The following is a 17742-nucleotide window of genomic DNA, read 5'->3' as shown; positions in this document are numbered from 1 at the left end:
CAAGTTGAAAATGTGAAAAGTTTTCTACAGATGGACGCTGGACAAAATGTGATCAGAAAAACTCACTTGAGCCTTCAGCTCAGGTGAGCTAAAAAGTATCTGTGAAATACAGTTGGTTTATTGTACCCTTTTCAGAACAGAGCTTCTACCCTAGCCACCCATAGAAAGTGATAATCGCAGATACACTATTATAGGTAGATTCTGAAAAACTGATAAATATTTATATAGCAATGTTGAACTTTGCATCAGTACTTTATTACATCATCTTGTAAACAACCCATAGAGGAATGAACCATTTCAAAACCTTTACAGCTAGCAATTTCGGATTTTCCTCTTACGCATTGGTCTAAAAACACCAGATTTCCTGAACTGATTGGCTTATGACAGTTGTTTACAAATCAGCAGTGTTAGGATGTGCCATGAAAGTCTTCTTCAATTCTAACATAAACATTTCAAGTCAATAATCAGAAGCAGTGGTAATAATGTACAGTTGAAGTTCTTTATCTTGAGCACTGACATCTCGAATACCAGGGATATGTGAAAGTGAGTTGGCAGCCCCAACTTCTTTTTTTTTGTTTTTAAAAGTTTTTTTTACCCTCATTGTCTCAAATTTTTTTCAACGAACAAAAATAAATGCCTTGAATACAGTGTGTCTAAGGTAGGGTACCAAATACAAACTTCCTGGAAAAATACAAATAATAATTTATAATCACTTTCAATTGTCTGTTCCTTTCCACTATAAATTCATTGTCGTTCTGTTATAAGCAGGTTCTTGCTATAATATATGTCCTATATCAGTGCATCTTTCTTCAAAAGAGTTTCAAGAACTGTTAGGGCTGTCATGGTTCCCCGAAATAACCGAAAACCGTGGTCCAAGTTATTCGGTTAGGTTTCTGTTCCATTTTTCAGTTCGATTCTGGTTTCTATATTAGAATATGTTTTATACAAAAAATGGTGTCGAAATCAAAAGAATAATGACGATAACAGTGCTAAATACACATCACAACTGAATTATACTTCATTCCATGACAAAGCAGTTGTCACAAAAGGATTAGATAATTATCAAAACAAGCAAGAATGGTCAGGTTGTAGCTAATAGTCGGCCTAATAGTCCTAAACACTATGTCAAGATGTTAACATGGATAAAATTTGTTTTCAAGGTGAATGTAACGTAACAAATAAAGATTTTATTATGTTCAATACATGAAATTTAGGTTTAAAATAGAGGCAATAAACCGAACCGAAAAACCCAAAACCGAACCGAAAATTTACAGAACTGACCCGACCCGAAAAATTTTGGAACCATGACAACCCTAAGACCTGTGTATAATTTAACCCTTCATATGTCCTCCCCCCCCCCCTTTCGGATTTTCCTGAACTTACATGTAAATAAGGTCTATAATGTCAGCCCAGTATGGATGACTCTTGACTTCAGGTGCTTCATACACCACTGGATCATATTCCAGAAATGGAATCTGAGAATAGTGTGAAAGGTATGTACATTTACAAGTTAATACATGTAATTTTCAGGCTTAGACAAGAAAATGTTGAAAAAATCATATTTTCCAAAAAAAGTCACAAAAGGCTATTTTAATTTACATAAATTTTGTACGTCATAAAGATTGGAGAGGTAGAATGTAAATACATATAGATGTCAGAGAAATACAACAAAAGAAAGCTTAGCCCTGAAAGTACAAGCTCTGTAAAAAAAATACATTTCTTTCAATCCAAATAAAGTTTCATTTCGATTGTTACTTTGAAGTATTTTAATGAAAAAAATGTGACTCTGTTATTTATAAGCAGGTTCTTGTTATAATACTTTTCTCTATAAGGATTATTCACACTGTATACTTGTACAAAATATAAGTGAAGCATTTTGCTGGTACTACATGTAATCAGTCTTGAGACAAAAATCTTAAATACTAACCTCCCAGGCAACCTTGTCATCGGGGACAGGAAACCTGTTGACCATACTCTGGGGGTACCTAGGAATCCTTGATTTGTAATTCAGACGTTTTCGTTCTTCTACTGTAGATTTCACAAAGGCTTTGTCTTTCTCTTTCTTCTGCTTTGCTGTAACACATAAAACACAATCTATAGCACTCTGAAATTAAATTAAATTAATACTGAATTAAATACACATTTTATTGTCATGAAATGATGAAAATTTGAAGTATTCAGTTCTGGTATAACCACAAAAAATCTACAAATTCTAAGTCAAAAAGCAGTTTTCCCTTCACATAATTACCCCATATACATTTAGACAGTGTAAAAACTATGAACAAAACAACAAAAGCAAAGTTAAGTTTATATCATGCACAAAATTGAATTAGTATTATAATAAATTCTATATGAAATCCTCAAATTACAGTAAAGAATGCAGATTTTTTTTTTAGTCCAATTCATGTAATATAGCACTTCATTATACTTAGCCTTTTAGTACAGGGACCATTTTCTGTGACAGCATTTATATGCTAATTAATTCAAATGCTTAACTGTCTGTTTTGAATGTTCACTTACACTTGCTAAATTATATTTATTCCATGCTAATGAAAGTAGGTGAATGCTATTGGAGGTAGTATCGATGCTAAATATAATGGAATAGGAAGTAAATATGAGCATTAATTGTAATTTTGGCACGTTTAGCATCTGAATTTTATATATTTATGTTTTTTTAATATGTTGATGGTGCAACTAGTGGGGTGAGCGCAGTTGCACATTACAAGATAACAAATTAATTTTAATTTAAATTCAAATTTAACTTAGATCACAGAAGACATTTATAGGAAGATATAGACTGTGAAGTCACATGATGTCTTATGTTAGTTGCATTTCCATAAACAAGTCTGAAAAGTGCAAATTTATAACAAAGGACATTTAATTTATTTATAATCTCTCTGCAATATTCATTAAACAATTGCTAAATCAAGGTGAATTTATTTTATGGTTGACTTTTGTTGTTACTGCCATAATGCAGTTTGTGGCAAAATGCAATTTCAGAAAGGGTTGTGGGTCTGGAGGTCACTGTGTAAAAAATTTAATAGGATCAATATGCACAGTCTGAATTTTCTCTTGACCCATGCAGGAATTGTTGTAAGAGCTCGCTGCAATCGCTATTACTACTATGCATTTTATGTAATGTAATCAATGTACATGTATACCCTGTATCTGATCTATAATAGCCAACACCTAAGAAAACAAGATGCTCATGGGCCACAATGCTCACCTGACACTGTTCTTCATCACCAGATTTTTTTCCATAATGTGGCCTACTCTAATACTCGGGGGGTCATGATTTGAACAAATTTGAACTGTATTCTTCCATCAAAATATGACAAATCATGGCTTTGCTGTTCTTGACGAGAATATTTTTTTCAAATTTTTCCTATGTAGAAGTTGATTGCCCATTGCTGCTACAGAGAAGAAGATTTTTAAAGATTTTTTTCTATATATTCCTAGTAAAATTTTGATTTTGATTGCCCATTGTGGCCCCATCCTATCCCTGGGGTTCATGATCTGAACAAATTTGAATCTACACTAACTGCAGATGCACTGTTAAAGATATGACTAATCAAAGATTTACTGTTTTTCAGAAGCAAATGATTCAAGATTTTTCCAGTGTATTCCTATGTAAAACTTTGATTGCCAATTGTGGACCCATTCTATCCCAAAAGGGTAATTATTTGTACAAATTTGAATCTTCAGTACCTGAGAATGCATCCATATAAATATCACTAAACATGGCTTTGCTGTTCTTAAGAAGAGGTTTTTTAAAGATTTTTCCTACATATTCCTGTGTAAAACTCTGATTGCCCATTGTGGCCTCACCATACTCCAGGGGTCAGGATTTGAACAAACTTAAATCTACACTTCATAATGAAGCTTTCACATAAGTTTTTTTCTGGCCCAGTGGTTCTTTAGAAGAAATTTTTTTAAAAGACACCTAATTTTGATTATTTCTTATTTATCTCCTCTTGGAAGAGAATGTGGCCCTTCATCTGAACAAACTTGAATCCCCTTTACCCAAGAATACTCTGTACCAAGTTTGGTTGAAATTGGCCCTGTGATTCTGAAGAAGAAGATGAAAATGTGAAAAGTTTATAACGACAATGATGACATACGATGGACAAATTTTGATCAAAAAAGCTTACTTGAACCTTCAGCTCAGGTGAGCTAAAAAGCAGCACTGACTGAATTGGGGTATGCTGACTTAATTAGTGACTTTCATGCTGTTTGTTGGTAAGGTGCTTGTTGGCAATGCTGAATTGCTAATTGTTTTTTAACTCATGCATGCTAGTGCTTATGCTAGTGATAATGCTGTTGTAACAGAAAATGATGCCTGCACTGTATACTTTATAAAATTCAAATCTATGAATATAGTGCATACTTCACATTTATATGAAAAATTCTTTGCAATTTAGATATAATTCTGAATAAGCCTTTCGAGAAATTTCAATCATTAATTAAGAAAATAACTTAAGTCTTTATCACCTAAGAAAATTCTTTAAATAAGGCAAAAAACAAAAAACAACTTGGTTCTCAGGCCATTTTTCTCAAAATAAATGCGGGAGGGAGGCTTTTTTTCCTTTTTATCTCATAAAAACCAGACGCAGGATTTTTTTTTTTTTTTTTTTTTTTTTTAATAATTTCAAAACTAGCAACTTTTAATCAATAGTGCTTCAACAATGAGTGTAGAAATCAAGATAATTTATTTCCTGCTTCTTTCTCTTTTCTCTTGCATATCTTCTACATTCCAATGATTCGTGTAATGAAACGACAGCATCCTAAAACCAGACGTGTTAAACTTACAGAACCCAACACTTTTAGTGATGCATTTGGTCAATTGCTTACGTAAAACAACTAATCTAAGAGTGTTTCAGCACTGTAAATAGCACTTGTGATTTTCTTAAACATTGTCAAATTTATCAGTCTTTGGTTTACCCACACTAAATGAAATCTGTGAATCTTGCTGACATCCAAGTTCTGAGGTTGAGGGAGCTGTCTTTGATAGTGTCAGCATGGAAGAACCTTCAGAAACCCTCACTTTGTACCATGGAAGTATTACAGTCATTCCCTTATGAATTTGCACTGAAATCAATGCCACCATGACTAAACTTAATCTTAACGCCTTATCTTAACTCAACGGCCATATTTGCAATTTTTAACTAGGCCAATAGAATAGTCTGGATTGTCTTGATATTTGTCAAACGTTCGTTGTACCGATTTCTAAAATGCAGTCAAAATGAGGTCAGGAATTCCGGATTTTTTTTTTTGGGGGGGGGGGGGGGGGGGCACCGCATGAGAGAAATTTTATCTTTTATTCATTTGAGGATAAAATTTGGTAATGCACATTGTTGAATGACATGCGGGCAGGCCTGACAACCAAGATTTTAATTTTTTTAGGCCTAAAAGTGCTTTTTCAAAATCTTTCACATCGAGCTTTATGTATAATGTATGATGATATTGCTTGAAAGGCAGAATTGGGATTTAATACTAATAAGCAAATCATTACGTTAATCCTAAGCCTGACTATTTGCTCAATAATACCATCAAAACTTACATTGTTTACCATGGCGACCTTAAAATATACAATAGATGAAAAAGAGACTGTATCTACATGCTACAAATATTTTTTTTTTTCCATGGAGAGAAAAGGAACATATAGTTAAGCATGCCAATTGAAATGAAAATACAGTCAAACCTCATTATCTCAAACTCAAAGGGACTTCAAGATATCCAAGTATTTGAGATTAAGGGTTAAATACTTAAGGAATTAAAGGACTTCCAATTTCCTTTGATATATCCATGGTATTCAACATATCAGTGTTCGAGATAGTGAAGTTTATCCATAACTGAATATGCAGTCATACACAAAATAAAAAAATTATTTCATTTATATTCATTTTACATTTTTTCAGCATCTTTTTCAAAAAAGTAATTAAAATATTTATCAACTCCACAAGATGAAAATTAACTTAATGAAGTAGGTAAATTAAAATAAACATAATTATGCAACTAAATCAAAATTACAAACGAAAAATGTCACATCCTTGTACAATTTAATTTGAAACAAAAATGATCTTTAAAAAAATGTTCTCAAAATATTTTTTTTTAATTTTGAATTAATGTACATTTGACCTACCATTTTCTTTTTTATCTTCCATCAGGGGTGGGACCTTTGCAGAGCTCTTCTGTTGTTCTTGCAAGTTTCTCATAATCCAGTTGAGTGCAACAGTACTTTGTTGCATCTGAAATTTATGTAGAAAATGACACATTGCAATTAAAAGGTACCATTCATAGCTCACCAAAAAAGAAATGATCTGTATGTGAGGTAATTTTATTCTAATCTTCCAGAGAAATTACATGTCACATGCTCAAATTTCGCCATACACATTATTTGTGCTACAATGGTATACAATCAGTCATTATCTCATATGGGGCCAAAAAAAAAAAATTGGCGATATCCAAGGATTCTAGATATCGAGGTCAAAATACATAAAGAAAAAGTGGTTGCGACTTCCAACCCACTTTGACATACATCCATGGAATTCAAGATATCAAAGTTCAACTGTATATGGTCAAAGAACCAACACAGTTAATCTGAGGCATTATGTCAGAAATATTTCAACAAGTAAAATGCTTTTCTACCTGCTCCTCAAGAGCTAGCAGTCTCTTGTCCATTTGTGGGGGCATTCTAACCACAGGATTAATAGGGGCCTTGATAACGGGGGGTACCCCTGGGGCTCCGGATGTGGTCTGGATATCCTGTAACTCATCCAGCTTAAAGAATAGCTCATGTATCCTGGAACAGTAATATATTGTTGAGAATAGCTCGAGAATTTAGTAGGACAATGAATGAACATCCTCATACATGTTCCATACCAGATATTACAAGACTTTATCGTTGCTTTGTACAAATTGTATGATACATCCTAGGAATATGCAGTATCTTATAAATTAATACAAGAGATTCCATTTTAAATATGCACCCAATTACACTCTAATGATTTTAAGACTCCATTTCAGAAAACAGGGACCCAGCATATTACAAAAGAACTGAAAACTATAAGACCAAAGTTTGCTTTTTGCAATTCATTTTTTTACATTGATTAAAGTGATTTTAATCTAACAACAAGAATTTGGTTATACATGTATAATTTTACACAAGTACTTGTGTAATTATAAAAATGGTGAGATTTTAAAACTGTCATATTTTTAGTCTAGGTCGTAAGTTCTCTTGTAAAATGAAGCCCAAATCTTTTATGTTGTATATTCAAGTACTCACGATTCTTGGGTATTTATAATTCTGTTTTGAATGTTTTTCTTCTCTTCATGTTCTAAGCGATTCATGTAAGCATCTGCAATCATATTTTCCCATTGGACTAGTTCCCTTGCCTTGTCTGCAGGAAATCGAGTTACTAGAGGGACAAAGAAAATAATCAATTTTAATGGATCAGATGATGTTATTAATTAGGTCAATTATTTTTTTTTTACAGCAGAGCTATAAAAAATTCAAAAGTATCTGTAAATGTTATATGAGTTTTAAAAGTTTTAAAACTTTGTTTATCAAAAATTTTAAAAAGTAAGATGGAAAATTATTAACTAGTCCACGACTCATGCAACTCATAGACTTTTATTACTAAATACACAAAAATCAGAGAAATGAAGCTAAAGCACTAGCTGTATAAAAATTTATTTACAACTGCAAGTCAGATTTAACTTCAACTTCACATGCTGCCTTTTTTGGTTAAAAAAAGAAACTCAGTACATCACATAACAACCTGTGGCTAGCTTAACATCATGCAAAAAAGAAAGAAGGAACAAGAGAACACTTTACTGATTGAGTACCAAATATCCCCAGGTATCCATGATTATCACACCTGTTGATATGTTTTCTTTGATTAGAAATTCATACAATTTCATATGAATATAATCTTGATGTAGCTATAATGTTACCTGTACATTTGCTATTGGACAGGTAATGATTTAGCATTTGCATATTATACAATATACCGGTATATGACAATATCGGATAACGTAAATGGATTGACCTTGAGGTATGTTTAGTACACTACATAATTTGTCTTACGCTTACAGAAAGTAGAGTCATGATTCAAAAATGACCTTAAACATATGACCTTGAAAATGTCAGTCCTTATTTTAATGTTATAAGCAAAAATTAATTGCATGCAGTTAAATATAATTGCAGTGGTTAAGGAAATGATGAAAATGATTAGTAGGCTCTTCTGAAACTTTAATAAGGAATATAGAAACTTATTCTGGGGAAGGAGGACACTCATTTAGCAGTCCATGCAACAAAAACAGTTCCTTAAAGGCAATTTTAGGTAGGTCATATCATCATAAAGGTTAGTACAAGTGCACAGTAGTTGCCAAAATGATTAAATTACAGTATATATATATTTACAATAGTGTGGTGGTACATGGCTTTTTATGGTTATCGCAAGGCAATGTGATTTAGACTTACTCAGGTCACTGGGCTGACTGGACAAACACAGTGAACATTTCCCAAAAATCCAGCGAATGAACAAACCCAAATGGCTGATCAGAATAAGGGGTGGGGCTAGGGTAGGGCGGGTGTAATACTCGTAAATCAGGCGGTAACGCTGGAAACACCAGTACTGGTCAGTATTCTCCTGTATAATCTGATACGTGTTGCTGGAAAGAGAAGAAATTGCCACAATACAACATTTAAAGCAGTCACTTCCAAATAATACAAAAAAGTAAATGAAAGAATATAAATAAAAGACACACAAATCTCTCAGACCAGTTGCTCTTTCCAAGATGATGTTTTTGGTGAACAACATATTATGCTTTTTAGCCAAGTTCATTGCTTGAAGAGCAATAGCCGGCTATTGTCCCAGTGTTCAAATGGATATGCAGTAGTAATGCAGTGCCTACTCTAAACCACTATTGAGACAATATAAACAATAAATCAAAGTAAAGTAAACTGGGTTTTTTTCTAGACAAAGTAATGTATTTTCTCCCATGTTCCTCAGTTGACTTATAATTGTTTAAATTTTTACGCAAAAGGTTTCCGTCAGGCCCCCTTGCCTGTGTCAAAATCTATAAATATAGGTTGCGTTGTCAACACTTACTGCACACCTTGCTGCAAAACTCCCAACTGAGGCCTCATCTGTGCACAAATGTTTGACCTTGCTGCATGAATGTTTATTTACTTGGAATATACAAGTTGTATAAGACCGCAGAATGATAATTTGATATATTGTTTACATTGTTAAATTCTAATTCAATTCTAATTATTTCAATATTGTGACATTTATAAATTTATGATTTTATCTCTATAACACTATGTAAAAGCTAGGTTATTATTTTACCCTAATGCATACTGTAGATTGCTATACTTTCACAACACCTTACTTTCATGAGATAGCCATTTGGTAATTATATTTTAAGCTAGATAAAAATTTCACAATTGTGGTTACTATCGTATATAATTCTTAACAATACAACTATATATATATATATATATATATATACAAGAATGAAATTTTTGTGAGCAGACCGACAAGCATAATTATGCAAAATAAAGTTCTCGTAAATAAAAAGTGATTTACAGTAATATGTCTGAGAATAGTCATTAATGGTAGCATGCAAATGAAGTTTAATATGTATTGTTAAAATGCATCATGCTACTTCTTTGGTGTTTAATTATTGAATATTTCTTCATATTGTATGTGGTTTTTTTATCTAATTTTCCTATCAATTCCTTTTTCAATGGATATTGAAACCAAATTCATTCTCTTAGAAAAAACTTCACAGACTTGCTAAAGTTTCATAAGAAAACAAAATGAAAGCTTGCAAGAAAATCAAAAAAAAAAAAAAAAAAAAAAAAAAAAAACCAAACAAACTATGGAGCATGCTTGAAAAATGAATTCAAGTTCAACATTTCTTCACGACTTACTCATACTGTTTATTTCATTTTTCCTTCGTTTACAACATTTCCGACAAAAAAGTTGTAGCAACAAATAGATATGTGAAAAGAGACAAAACGGAGCAGGCAATGGAGTGCGATCACAATATTCTCGAATTGTATTAAACCGCATGAACTTCCAAATACTGTTGGTATCCTTTTGTGTTATCTCAAAAGTGTAACTGTAATTAGGAATTGAATATGGTAAGTAAAATAGAATACATGTACAAAAAAAATTTCAATTTTCTTTTTTAAATACTGAATTGAATAATAAAAAAATAAATTATTTTGCTTCTAAGATTTTCATAAAATTTCTTAAGAATTTCTTGGATTCAAAATAAATGTAATGGATTAAAACAATAAAGTGTTTTCTACTAAAAATTACTACTAAAAATTAACAAATGATTCTCCAGATACATGTATACACATATTATTTTTCATTTGTTTTCTCTTTACAAAGTATGTGATTATAATTATATGAACATGTTGGCTTGAAAATTTGATGTTATTATCATATTCATTTAAATGGTACCATTGTCAACATAATAATATTAAATGGAAATTAACATACTTTTTAAAGAAAAGTATGGAATTCCCGAAACAAAATGCCATTTACCTACTCTCAGCTAACGTTGCTTTAAATGTTATTTACATTAATTCTGTCAATTATAAACTTATTTGTTGCTAAAATTCATTTATTCCAAAAGCTCTGCAGGTATATATTTGTGCTAATTAAACTATATATATATGCATACACACAAATTTTTCATTTCATTTTATTCCCAAAACAATTTGTATTGACATTATTTTTCATGAAACAGTTAAATTATCACTGTAAAGCCCTTTTAAGTGCTCAATTTAATTATACTTCATCTTCATTAGCCAAGGGTTTCCGATCCAAAAATACTCTACAAAATCTGCCAAGGGTTGTAGAATAGATTTCGGATCGGAAACCCTTAGCTAGCGAAGATGATTATACTTATATGCTTTGAATGATATGTGAATGACTTGTTGACTGTATTTATAAATTGCATATTTAAACAATACTTCTGAATTATTGGCAGTAGTTAGTAGTCAATAATTGCCAGTAAAGATCACAATTTAAGCAAATGGCAATAACCATTTGGGCGGTGGCATAAAGCAATGAACAATCCACCAGAAGCCTTAGGTACCATAGTAACAATTAACAAATTAAGCAACCTGTGTGTAAATTAAACTTCAAATTTCCATTGAACAGAGTTTTATGAATCATTGCAATTTCTGTAAGCTACATGGATAAAAAAACATATTAGAGGAAACTGTTCAAAAAATTGACCAAATTATCTATTTTCAACTGCTCGCCATATATAGTCACAGTTCTCTTCTTGACAAATGAACACATGTATACAGGGATGCCAAATAATTCAAATGGTTTCAAAACTTGAGTTTATTAAACTTTGAACACTTTAATTAAAGCAAAATATTGACTATTTTGTGAAATTTGACCCACATATTTTGAATATATTTTTTCAAATGATATATTGAATAATTAAATATTAATTAAAGGTTCATATAAAATGAACTATATAAATATAATAAAGCTGAACATTCCACACTGAATTGAGAAATCTTGACACATTTATATAATTATACAATTATACATGTATATTAATGCCCTTATCTCAAATATACTTATATTTGATAAAACTTGAGGAAGTTGATCCTTTTTTTAATGTAAGACTGCATGAACACAAATTGTTGTCCAATCCTGACTAAGGATACATTGAAAGATGACAGACATCCAACAAATGATAAAAAAGAAATATAATTCATTAATTTACTGTGAATCAAAATATTTAATGCGCATTCACGGCAACAAGGCATTAGAGTCAAAATATTGGACTGGTAAGGTTGATATTGGAGTCTCTTAGCATTCAACAGTAAAGTATCAAAATACTGGACTACAAAAATTAAAAATATTTAAACAAATTATAATATCAAAGAACTAATTAGAGCTGAATTACCTGAACATAGCAATCAGAAGGTTAAGGAGTAGAATGTTACAGAATAAAACATAAAACCCCATCAGAATCGGCACTGCATAACGACTCACAGGAGTAGGACATCGAGGCAATGTGTCATTACTGTATAATAGCGAGTCAAACGTACACTCAGGCTCCTCCCCTAGAAAGGAAACATTACACTGATCAAAAATAATAAGGATTCAATATCTGACTTCAATGAATAATCAGTAGTAATGTCATTATCAATGTTATCAGCATGCAAATCAACATTAAAATTAATACAAGCAGAAACAAGTAGATACAAAAAATACTATAACATATACATACTTATAAGGTAATGTACTATTAACACATTTAAATGTAATGGTAGAAGATAACTCTGTGCAAACATACTTTCTATTTCCTCCAAAAAGAGCTCTCCATATAGGTTCCAATATCCCATCCTCATGACATTGTACACAAGGACAAAGGTGAGTTCTGTGTTTGGAAACATGACAGAGTGAGCTGCTATTGAATAGGAGACGACAAACACCATCAGGATGATGATAAAATACAGTAGGTCCATCAACTGTCAATACACACAAAGACATGCAAGATGATGAAAAAATTATACAGCAACTCCATCAACCAAATTTGATAGTTAAAATCTCCTTTGCTACTTGTCTCAGAACCAGAAATATGTTTTTAGATCACAAGTGAACTTAAATAAAGCGCACCGCTGGGGTACATGATTATTGATATGCCTGTCAGGTCTATCTATACCCATAAAATTTCAAAATGAGCTAACGGTTACCTAATTATGGATTGAAACACACCTTCCTTCCCAAGATGAATCAACTTACCAAGTTTCATGGTCCTAGGTCTCACAGAGCGCATTAAGGTAAGAACCAGACAAGACTTGACTTATATGAATAGCCACATTTCTAAAATGAGGCCTCTTTGACCTCTTTTGGGTTTGCAACACACCCTCCAAGAAGGATAAACAGAGAGGTTGATGCACTGGACAGAAAATCCATACCATAATACAGCCCATCAAAAAGGGAATACAAGATTAGAAAAATTAAAATTTTTACATTGATTCTTCAGAAATTTCCTCAAAATCCACTCACCATTCTGCCAATCATGACTAGTTTGGGTCCCAGCTGTTTATGAACAGAAAATATATGTAGGATCCTAAAGAAGAAGATGACCAGGTTGAGGGCCATGACACAGCGGGCTGCCTCCAGAGTGGAGGAGTAAGGGAGGAAGCGCAGGATTATCCCCACAATAAACATAATGATGGTCACTACATCCACTATATTCCAGGGATCTGTTATGTAGCTGTGGAGTTTGGTATTGAAGGTCTTGGTTGAGGAGGACACCATCTGATGACAGAGCAGTCCATGATAATTTATTTTTAATTTAATGACTGACGTGTATCTTTAATAATAAAATATTTATAGCAAATTACTAAGGCAAACATAAAATTACCATGAGGTTTATTTAAATTTGTTGAATTTATTTCAAAATTCACAAGTTTCTAGTAAAAGGTGAAAACAGAATTCATTTTATTAATAAGTACAGTCAAACCTTGTTATATCGAACTCACCCAGAAAAAAACTTAAAGGTGTCTGAGGGTTCCAGATATTGAGGTTGAAATACAATAATAAAATAGTGCTTTGGACTTTCAAATCAGTTCGACATATCCTTGGTATTCACGATATCAGAGTTCGAGATACCAAAGTTCAACTGTATGTATATATATTTGCTATATCTGTGTTTGCTACAGACATGTTTTCCTAAATTATTCTTGTTTAATGTTAGTTACACTATAGAAGGTACTACAGACAAAAAATTAATTAAAAAAAACAACATATAAATCCATTATCAGCAGGTTTGTGGTCAATACATAAAAAAAAATGTTTCCATTTATAAGCAGGTTGATCTTTACAAGTGTAAAAAACATTTTTGTACATTTCTCTGTGAATATTTTGCACGTAAAATAATACCGGTATTTTGAAATGTCATTTTATGCAAATCTAAATTTTATTTAAAAAAAAAAAAGAAACATACGATTTAATTTATAAATATTTAACAGCTGAATCTTCTATAAGGATCGCAAACTAGCTTTACAAACAAAGAACAGTAAACACCCATCATAATGATGATTAAGAAAAAAAGTTTTCATTTTAGTTATACAGGTGCTTATATCTACAAACATGTACTCAAGCAACAAAAGCATCACATAAGCGATAAGGTAACTTAAAATACAACACTCCATGCAGTTAACAGAGGTGAACCACAGCTTTTAATAATGTGAATAGTGGTTTAAAACTCTCACTATTATTCCACTACTTCTTTGAAATTTTTTAAAGTTAATACAAAGATTATGAATTGAAAATATTAGTAATTACAGTCAAGTGCTTGAAGCTTTCCTACTTGATAATAAAATATGAGATGAAAATCGGTAGCAATAAGTGAACAGTTAAATTCACCCTGAAAATTATGGAGTATTTTGTCTGGTTAGAGCTTAAGTAATAAAAGTTTATTTGTGTCTTATACCAAAGAAAGATCTACATGATGTATATTAAATATGTATATTAAATACATGATGTATATTAAATAAGACCCAACATGTTTAAAAGCTGACAAAAAATGTGAACATTCATAAGTGATATTTATTTCATAAAGTTTTAAGACATTTATATTGTCTGCTGTAATTATCAAAAAAAAATTGCTGTGAAAACATACACCTCCTCCAGAACATTTTTGGTAATAAATGAAAATTAAAACAAAAAACAAAAAAAACAACATTTTTTTTATTTCCAAAATGCACCCCTTTTTTTTTTTAAAAAAAAAAAAAGATAAAACAGGCAAATGAAAATAGGCAAAAAATTAAAATGCTTCTATTGCACAAATAACTGCAATACCTTTGTGGTAGGGTGAAATGAGTGATTTTTGCCTCGTAAACTTTGAGTGTGATTGGAAGCACTGGGGTTGATAACATGTGGGGTATTTTGATTGGTGGACGTGCGGTATATAGTTATTCTCTCATAAATTGAATACTGCGACAACAACTGTTCAAATCAAAATAAACCAATTAGTGCAATCATGTCAAAAAGTTTTAACTAAATTAAGTACTTAATCACAAAAGTCTTATAACTTGAAGTTGTGATGTAGTAATACAGTCATGTACATTATATATCTAAATGTTCATCCCTCTAAAAGAAATATTCGGTAGGTTAATTAAAAAAGAATTTATGATAACAAGAAATTTTAAAAATAGAAACATATTTGCCCCCCATGTAGCAATTGAAATTTTGAAAACAGGTAAACCTATTTCACAAGATATTGAGCAGACAAGCAAAGGATTTTTAAGATACTGAGGACAATATCCTAAGTCTAGAGTAGTCTGACCTTCACCTCATGACCTCCAAATCAATAGGGGTCAATTACTCTTTAAGGGATACAAGTATACAAAGACTTGATGTCTTTCAAGCAAAGGGCTCTAAAGACACCAAGTAGACAATATCTTTTTATGTTCAGAGTACTTTTACCCTGATCTTTGATCTTGCAACTTCAAAATAATTAGGATCCTCTATTTCTTAGGGATATCTGTGTACCAATTGAGCAACAGTCAAGCAAAGGGGTCTCAATATATATAGTGGACAACATATTTCTGAATCAAGAGTATTTTGACTCTTGACCTCATGACCTGAAAATCAATTGACGTCATCTACTCTCTAGGGGATACCAGTATACCAAGTTTGATGTCTGTGAAGCAACAAGTTCTCAAGATATTGATTTGACAACACTTAGTCTACTGAACAATGCCAAGAGTAATCTGACCTTTAATTGACCTTGTGATCTTAAAATCCACATGCACTCCCTTTGGGGTACCAGTATACCAAGTTTATGTATGTTTAGCAAAGGATTTGAAGATATTTTTTGGACAACACTTAGGTCTATCGACCAACCAACATGCTAACATACACAGGGTTGCCCCTATAAGAATTGAAATAGCAGGGGACATTAAAAAAGTAGAAGGGTGTCTGAGGTTCCTCCCTTAACAGGAGGTTGAGGGGGAATACCAGAATAACCGGGGAATCACTTCATTATAGGTGGGGAAATTCCCTGGCTCCCGGGTCTTAAGGACAACCCTGATACAGATGGAAAACAATATGCTCCCCTTTTTTCAAAAGGTGTTGGGGGGGGGGGATAAAAATTCAAGGCGCAGTCATTTAAAAAGTTTCCTAAATGAAAACATTTACATTTGTTAAAGTTTAAGTGTGACTTGATCTTTATCTTTAACCAATATAAAGTCATAATTATGTGGAAATTCAAGAGAAAAAAAACATCTGAGGTTAAAAGTCCAAGAGACACAACTTAATTTGAATTTCTGAAATTGACTGAAAACCAACCAACCAAAATAAACAATACACCTGCAAACTCATGGGCATAACAATCCCCAGTTGTAGTAAAGAATTAGCTGTCAGTATTAGACATCAATTAAAGGTTGTTAGCAATTTAAAACATTATACAAAATAATATTTACCGGTACTTGCTGTCCACATAAAAACTAACAAATTGTACCATGTGATTTATTATTCACCACTTATATACCCTCTTTAATTTAATACAACTGCACTTTAGTTCAGACCTGATATATATATATATATATATATATATATATATATATATATATATATATATATATATATATATATATATATATATATATATATATATATATATATGAAAATTAAAAATAACAAGGCAACAATGTTAGTAAAACGTAAGCGCTTTCATTATACTTCTTCAGACGTTTTACAATTCAAAACAATTCAAACATGTGACGTTATAACGCTACCTGATGATAACGTCAACAACAATGCAATGACGTCACAATGCTTATAGAGGAAACAATTATAGAGTCTAAGTAAAATTACTTTGTTCATTAATAGCGTAATAAATAATAAAGTCATGAAAAATTCTATATTAAACTATTTAAGGACGGTTTAAAAATCTTGATGAAATGTTTTTCTTTTTCCCGTCTTTCTAAAAGATTTTCTGTTTTGAGTTTATAAAAGGGATAAACTGAGAATTGTCCCTGTCCACAAACAGCAAGATGTTCACTGAAACATCTTCCTGAAAAAGTTAGTCATGATGCCAAGCTAGTCACAATGGATGTTACTAATTTGTACACTAATATTACTACTTCTCTTGGTGTCAAGGTGCTCGAGGACTGGATTGATAAATATCCACAAAAAATTAATGAGCGTTTCAGCAAAGACTTCATCTTAGAGGCTAGTAAAATAGTATTGGAAAATAATACTTTCTCTTTTAACGACAAACATTATGCACAAAAGAAAGGAACGGCAATGGGTACAAAGATGGCCCCTACTTATGCCACCCTTACACTAGGATATCTAGAGGAGAGGATGTATGAAAAAACTACTCAGTACTTTGACCAACAGACTTCAGAAAATATAAAGAACAATTGGAAAAGATACCTTGACGATTGTTTTATCATTTGGAATGACAGCGATGCGAATCTAGCAGTTTACCTAAATATTATAAACGATCTAGATCCTGACATCAACTTCACAATGGACGAAAGCTTACAAAGCATTCCGTTTTTGGACGTCCTTATAGCAAAGCATGGAGAATGTATTTCGACAGACATATACTACAAACCGACAGACACACATCAATATCTCCATTTCAGTTCCTGTCATCCAAGTCATACGAAACGTTCAATCCCATACAATTTAGCTAGAAGAATCTGCACTATTGTTAGCGACAAGA

At 31.9% G+C, this 17742-nt stretch overlaps 1 protein-coding gene and 1 long non-coding RNA gene across 2 annotated transcripts in view; one reads left to right on the top strand and one right to left on the bottom strand.

Moving 5' to 3' along the window:
* Window positions 1–17742, bottom strand: part of LOC133186671 (transient receptor potential cation channel subfamily M member-like 2) — a 73257-nt gene that overhangs the window by 13359 nt on the left and 42156 nt on the right. The window contains exons 24-33 of the mRNA XM_061321916.1: window positions 14865–15011; window positions 13065–13319; window positions 12349–12523; window positions 11956–12115; window positions 8486–8676; window positions 7286–7418; window positions 6649–6802; window positions 6143–6248; window positions 1928–2073; window positions 1384–1475 (exon numbers count right to left, since the gene is read on the bottom strand). Coding sequence (XP_061177900.1) covers window positions 1384–1475; window positions 1928–2073; window positions 6143–6248; window positions 6649–6802; window positions 7286–7418; window positions 8486–8676; window positions 11956–12115; window positions 12349–12523; window positions 13065–13319; window positions 14865–15011 — 1559 coding nt within the window. The remainder of the gene's footprint in view (window positions 1–1383; window positions 1476–1927; window positions 2074–6142; window positions 6249–6648; window positions 6803–7285; window positions 7419–8485; window positions 8677–11955; window positions 12116–12348; window positions 12524–13064; window positions 13320–14864; window positions 15012–17742) is intronic.
* Window positions 1–17742, top strand: part of LOC133186672 (uncharacterized) — a 156406-nt gene that overhangs the window by 122740 nt on the left and 15924 nt on the right. The window lies entirely within an intron of this gene.

This window comes from Saccostrea echinata, unplaced genomic scaffold (assembly GCF_033153115.1).
Source record: "Saccostrea echinata isolate AGI-Se365-2 ecotype Australia unplaced genomic scaffold, CSIRO_AGI_Sech_v1 ptg000014l, whole genome shotgun sequence".
Taxonomy (NCBI): domain Eukaryota; kingdom Metazoa; phylum Mollusca; class Bivalvia; order Ostreida; family Ostreidae; genus Saccostrea; species Saccostrea echinata.
Note: the sequence above shows the minus strand (reverse complement) of the source record. Positions and strands in the feature narration are given on the sequence as shown.